The sequence below is a fragment of the Pollicipes pollicipes genome, unplaced genomic scaffold, assembly GCF_011947565.3.
Source record: "Pollicipes pollicipes isolate AB1234 unplaced genomic scaffold, Ppol_2.1 Scaffold_7262;HRSCAF=8765_pilon_pilon_pilon, whole genome shotgun sequence".
In the NCBI taxonomy this organism is placed as follows: domain Eukaryota; kingdom Metazoa; phylum Arthropoda; class Thecostraca; order Pollicipedomorpha; family Pollicipedidae; genus Pollicipes; species Pollicipes pollicipes.
In genome coordinates this window covers 8,680,718-8,687,104 of record NW_023597055.1, presented here as the reverse complement: position 1 = coordinate 8,687,104, position 6,387 = coordinate 8,680,718, and the positions used below count along the sequence as shown (strand labels likewise).

At 53.0% G+C, this 6,387-nt stretch overlaps 2 protein-coding genes across 2 annotated transcripts in view; one reads left to right on the top strand and one right to left on the bottom strand.

Annotated features, from left to right (window-relative positions):
• Positions 1 to 303: 303 nt before the first annotated feature.
• LOC119113704 (glucose-induced degradation protein 4 homolog) lies at positions 304 to 6,263 on the bottom strand. The gene is given in 8 exon segments (XM_037237973.1): positions 304 to 747; positions 1,234 to 1,337; positions 2,062 to 2,190; positions 3,306 to 3,473; positions 3,917 to 3,946; positions 3,948 to 3,977; positions 3,979 to 4,096; positions 5,982 to 6,263. Coding segments are annotated over 7 exon segments (618 nt in total). The 5' UTR covers positions 4,072 to 4,096; positions 5,982 to 6,263; the 3' UTR covers positions 304 to 683.
• LOC119114211 (protein HID1) overlaps positions 5,765 to 6,387 on the top strand; it is a 23,345-nt gene continuing 22,722 nt past the window's right edge. Inside the window, exon 1 of the mRNA XM_037238408.1 lies at positions 5,765 to 5,770. Within this exon, the coding sequence (XP_037094303.1) occupies positions 5,765 to 5,770 (6 nt within the window). The remainder of the gene's footprint in view (positions 5,771 to 6,387) is intronic.

The window sequence follows — 6,387 nt, the reverse complement described above, 5'->3', positions numbered from 1 at the left end:
GGCGGCCCGGGCAGCGCCACCTCTCGACAGCGCTCACAGGAGTTCGTACTCGGCTTGCGGTGCTGTAGTTCGCGGAAGCAGGTCCCTCCCCTCCCCCCCCCCCCCCGCCGCAGGTGGAGCCTGGCCGCTGGGCGAGTCCGCCGCCGGCGGCGGCTAACACGCGCGTCAACTGGCGCCCGACCGAGCGGCGTCGGCTCAGCTCACACGGGGAAAGGGGGGATCAACAGATGACGGTCGTCACTTCGTCGCTGGGCGAGGCAGCCATTGCGAGACAGAGGCCACGGATTGCGCTGGGGGGGGGGGGGACTGCCACAGTTACCACGAGACCCAAACATTCCTGTCCAGGAGTATTTGCGAGTTGCGAGGACATTGGCAACACCAAAATGCGACCTACACACTGCATCTGCTAATTTATGAGGGGTTGACTACCAGCCACAAGTCCATTCCAAACACACGTCGCCACTGCATCCCGGCTGCCGCGAGTCGGCGACTCCCGGCTCTGCACGCCGACTCTCCGAAGAAGCGGCGCGTCCCCTCCGACCGCTTAACCCTAGCTGAAAGCACTGCGCGTCACACACCGACGCATCGCGTTCGGGGCGAGCCGCCGCCGCGGCACGGCAGCGCTGCCTGGCGGCGGCTGGCGGAAGCTCTGGCGGCGAGGCGGACGACACGCCTGGCTGGCCTCATCTGAACTCGTATATCTCGGTGGAGTGGCTGGGCACGTGCTGTAACGCCAGCGACTGGTACCTGCAACAGAGCGGTCGTCGGGCGGTGTTGGTCACTGTGACACAGCCTGCACTCAAACCAAGACCATGAAGGCCTCACACCTCACTCTTCTTCTTTCTTTTTTTTTAGGGGGACGCGACGCATGTCCCGCCTCCTTTGATGAAGCGACTGCACCGGCTATGTTAGCGCTCAGCGGGCATGTCGCAAACGGGATTCCGAACCATCTGGAGCCGTTTGGGAAGACGAATCGAAACGGAGCTGAAACCTTGCCGCTATCTTACGCCAGATGTTACGTAATGCACAGCTTACGCCACTGTCGCGAGATTATCGAGACGCCCGTGCGCTAGTTCTGCAGGGGACGACCGGGATGATGACCTCATCCAACCCATGCCCGACACATTCACAATTTCCAACTCTCCGTCACTACATCTTAGCAACTCCATGTCAGTGTGCAGCACATGAGCTGCGTAGAGCTGGCCAGTCCTCCGGTCCAGGAGGTGCACCTACATCTCGGATTTCTCGTGGTAGTAGTAGCCTTCGATCTGCGCTGACGACTTCATGAAGCAGATGTAGTAGAACCCGGCGAACGAGGCCCCGTTGATGTCCTTCACCTACCGATAGATGTCGCGTCAAGCGTGCGAAGCAATGGAAGACTGCTGACCGGTTTCATAGAGTCAATTTACGGAGGGCGCAATTGGGATACACGCTGTTCTAGCGTGCGTAGCGTGAACGACTCGGCTTGGCTGAAAGGGCTTATGCATTAACTACGCACAAAATACAAATGGAATGCTAAATTGAAAATGGTCTGCTCGCAACCTACATGCTCACCACTGCGTGCACGCTCCCTCTGCCACGGCACAGTTTCAGAGTGGTGACCCGTGCTTAGTTTCACGTAGCGCATCCCAACATGTACCACGAGCACTTAACTGGCACACGGACCACACGGGAGCACTGGCTACCGTTAGATACGAGACCAGCGGGTCACAATCCGCTGGCAGGAACTGGCAGCTGACGCCGCGGGCAGACCAACGAACGGAGATACCGGATACACGGGGGGGGGGGCGAGGGGCGGGGGAACGGGGTCGACCAAGGCGCCGAACGGCCGCACGGGTCACCGACCCCGAGCGCCGACCGGTAGTCGAGGTCGGTGACCGCTATGGGGTCGAGGGCAGCCGCACTGCTGTGACGACGCACGGTATATGATAATGAGCGGCTCTGGCGGCCGTCGAGAGTCGACGAATCCCACCCAGCGGGATCACACTAGGAGCTCACCAGTTGGTCCAGGGGTCCTGGGCGGCCCACCCGACATCATGTTCAGGGACTCTGCACCCTCACCTGATGGTCAGGGATGAGGAAACTTTCCTTCCACCTCATGAACACCGAGTCGTACGCCTCTAGCGCGTCGTAGTCGAAATCGTCCGTGTTGAACGTCTTGCTGAAGGCCGAGAACGCTTCGAACTTGCCCTGGCGACGGACAGGACGGCGTCTCTCAGTCACCGTCTGCGCCTCGCCGCCCCGGCCAGCGAAGCAGTGGACAGCGAAGCAGTGACGGGCGAAGCAGTGACGGGCGAAGATGTGGCCGGAAAAGCGGTGACTAGCGAAGCAGTGGCCGGCAAAGCAGCAACCAGCAAAGCAGTGACTGACAAAGCTGTGATTGGCGAAGCGGTTCCAGCTCGTAACCGTACAGCAGCAGGTGGACACATCAGCCAATGGGGGATGAGCTGACAGCCAGCTCATACGAAAGGCATTGGCTGCAAGGCGTCTCATTCCCATATCAGTTTCAGCAGAACTCTGTGCAATGTTTTCAGATTTTTCATTTTTCGGGTACTGCATTTGTGACACCTCCAGTAAATCCTGCTTCCCAGTTCCAAGGAAGCAGGCTTCTGGCATGCCTATACATGGGCATCGCTGTCATGACAATCCCGGGAACTTTAGGCTCATCTCCATCAATGCAGGCCCCATGTTGCCTCCCCCCCCCCCCCATCCCCACCCCAACCCCCATATTCCTCGACACATTAGCCAAAAATAAGAACAACTCAACTGCCCACAAAGCATGTCTTTTCTGGGTATTATTTGATGGCCAAGGCTAGATATCATGATGTTCAGTGATAACAGGGCGTGACTGTTGTCACCATGCAGATGATTCCTTACTATAAGTGATTGCAGCCTGTTGCAGTTGGGAACCCATATGGACAAGACTTAGCAATGTCTTGGAGTAGCCTTTCTTTTATGAGCTTAGCCGTGGTAAGTGCAGCGATGTTAAGCGTCCGCGAAAAATAGCATCATTAGAAACGTGAAGATGCCAGCTGGTTTTGGACCCGCAAGGCCTGCCATCTCTTACTGGAGAGGTGGATGAGCTTGGACAAATGCAGCAAACTGCGATAGCTTTACGACTCGGTCGAGAAAAACGCAACCAACATACACGACTCATCCCGAGAAAACCATAACCAGTATCGCCACCACGCCGCATAACACAGCCGTACGCCCAGCGACGCTGAACAAGCCTAAACGAGCCCAGCGCCTGCCGCCGGGCCCCGCGAGCTCGAGCCGGCACCGGCGGCCCCGCCGGCGGCGCGTACCCAGTGTTTCCGGTCCACCTCCTCGTTGGCGTCCCACTTGCGGGTGAGGAACGGGTGCCGCCGCCCGATGATCTCGCCGTCAAAGTACGTCACCATGGTGGGGAAGTCGTCCGTCAGGTTGTTGATCTTGAGGTAGCCGCACAGGTACGCGCTGTCCAGGTCCACCTTCTGCGCGCGGGAGGTGGCCGCCCGACGGACGGGCGTTAGTGGGCTGCGGGACCGCCACCGGGCACGGTCCACACGCGCATCGGATGGTTAAGTGCCTGTGCCAAGACACTCAACAGTGCAAGGGTCGAATCCTATTTGGACGTCCCGCAGTTCCCACCGCGACCCATTCATGCCTCATTCAAAAGATGGTGCTGACAATGACTTATTCATCCCAAATGTGGTGCAGCAGTGTTGCAACCACAAAGTAATTGCTGGGAAATACACACACAGCAATGCTTTATGTGTCATTATGATCTTTGGCTCTTAAGTATCCTGTTTAACCCCTCCCCCCCCCCTCCTCCCCTAAAAAACACCACCAATGCGTCCACTGCAGGCTCATTCAGGTCTCCACAGGCAGCAGTGCCGTGCCGCCACCGCACGCCGCGGCGGCAGCAGCAGCGCACCTTCAGCTCCACCTCGACGTCGTAGCAGTTGGCCCTTGGACTTCTGGTAGCCCTTGAAGGACGGAGCCGTCGTGGAGGGGCGAGCGCACCACGCCCGGCTGGCGCGAGTTGAGCGGCGGCGGCGGTGCCTCCATGCCCTCCGAGCGCACCGGCATGGCGGCTGGGCGCTGGGCTGACGCGCTGCCGGCCCCACCGGCGGACGGTCACGTGGAGGTGACGGAGATGCGGACGGCGATGGTGGAGAGGTCAGACGGTCCCAGGGGCCCGCTGGTGAGCTGGGGCGAGGTACAGGCAGCTGTTGGAAGGGGGGGGGCATGGAAGGGAATGTCTGCAGGGGTGGGGTGACAGCTAGCAGCTGACAGACTGCCAGAGAAGGGTGCCATGTGATTGTGGAGTGATGTGATGATGTGGCAATGTGATATGATGATGTGGTGATGGTGCTGGATGCAAAAAAAATGGACAGTGTGAACAGTGGTCTCACCATATGAGGTTAATACACTATTGGAGTATGCCACTTTTACCTTAGATATTATTATATCTTTTTAATCATTGTATGGGATTATTCTATGTTAATTACTAATTTATTACTATCATTGCTACACATGATCATGTGACAGTGGTCTGCATCTTCAGCCATATGAAGTTCAATACTATTGACTATTTGTTTACTTGGTATATGTATTCTTGTTATAACAGAAGTTATTTATATTAGCCATACCACTTTATAATATGTATCTTGTACAACATACATGATCATTATATATGATGCTTTTGGCTGAAGGTGTGCAGAGCATGATTTGGGGCTGAGCTGATTTGGACATATTGTGCCCTCCCACATGATGGGCCCTAATCACAACTACACAGTCCTGCTATGTTGAGCCCTATATGCACCTATAAGGGTATGTGGGTGGTGAGCTAAGCAGTTCATACAATCGCCATGTGCATATATTCATATACAAATAGGAGCTTGAGAATTGAGATTACAGATCCCATTGCAATGTCAACTAATAGCATTAAAAACAAAAAGATAAATTTACTTTTACTGGCTACAGTTCCCATTATGGCCAGTAACATCAATGCTCTGTGCTGAACTGCATTGGTCACTAATCAAGATAACACAGGTGCATGCTGACAGTTTTCAACATGACCGCATCTAATGCAAGCAACAAGGAACTATTTCCTACCCCACTGAGTGTGCTTAGCCTTCACAATCCCCTCACTTGGGGCAAATGCTTCAGCACCCATACCCAAGATCACAAAAAATGGATGATGAAAAAATAGCAGTACACCCAATACAAAAAAGCACCAGATGAGTAAAGTAATATGCTAATTGAGCAATACTGACATATACATGCAGTAAATATAAAACCTATGTGGGGCTGCTAAGGTGATATTTTTTGTTACACACTGATCCATTTTTTCTGTAATCCTACCAGTGTCTGTTGCCCAGCATTTTACACTACTATTACCAAGCAGTTAGGACTAATAAAGCCATAAACAGCAAAATGAGCACCAGGAAGTACCAAGGCACACCTGCCTACCATTGCAAAGACCTTGTCACAAAAGGCATGCTTGGTAATCTAGCCTGCATAGAAGCCAGACTGCAAAAAATAAGTATCATGATAAATGTGTCTGGTATAGCAGCAACATTACCACAAGTGTTTTAGTGCATGTATGCTGCAAATCTGATGGTTCCAGAGTTTGTTGCATGGCTGCTACCAGCTTTGGCAAGTGAGACAACTTTTGAGAAATTATTATGTTCCAATGTTAATATCAAGGAAATTTACTCCAAAAACACATCATTAGTTTGAAAATTCAGTGTGATTTGGGCCGGCCTGGGTTTAGCACATGCAGGTGCGAGGCTTGGTGTTCAGATGCTGTGTCTGCACCTGGCATAGTGTGTAAGACTTTGCAGTGACAAAGAAGAAGGAGCCCTAGGTAAATCACTACCAGTAGGAAATGATACCACCCAAAATTAGCATGCACTCATTATGCAAAGATTGTTACATAAATTCAATATACACATACTTTACCACATGGTACATAGAAAACAATCAATACCCACCTACAAAAAATGCTGTTAAAATCAGAGTTTTCCTTATTTCCCCTCAGATGAGCCTGAGTCAAGAACACTGGGCCTGAGCTGATCGATATGATCTGATCACTGACTTATCGAGCCCACGCAAAATGGGAGACTGTTGTTGCATCCAGCTTAAGCTTGGTTTTGGATAAAGCAACTATTTTGACGCTATGCACCACCCACAGAAGCAGACACCAAAAGACGTCTGCTACAAGCTACTTCTGAAGGAATGATCGCACAGAATGTTGCAACAAAGACTTTACCGACACTGCACACTGCTAAATAGCACTTTCACAACTTGCTTGACTCGTTGCTCAATATCTTGCTCAACGCACTCGCAAACTGGGAGTCTGGTTGGACAAAAATATCCCTTGTTAGTTCAGGACACAGT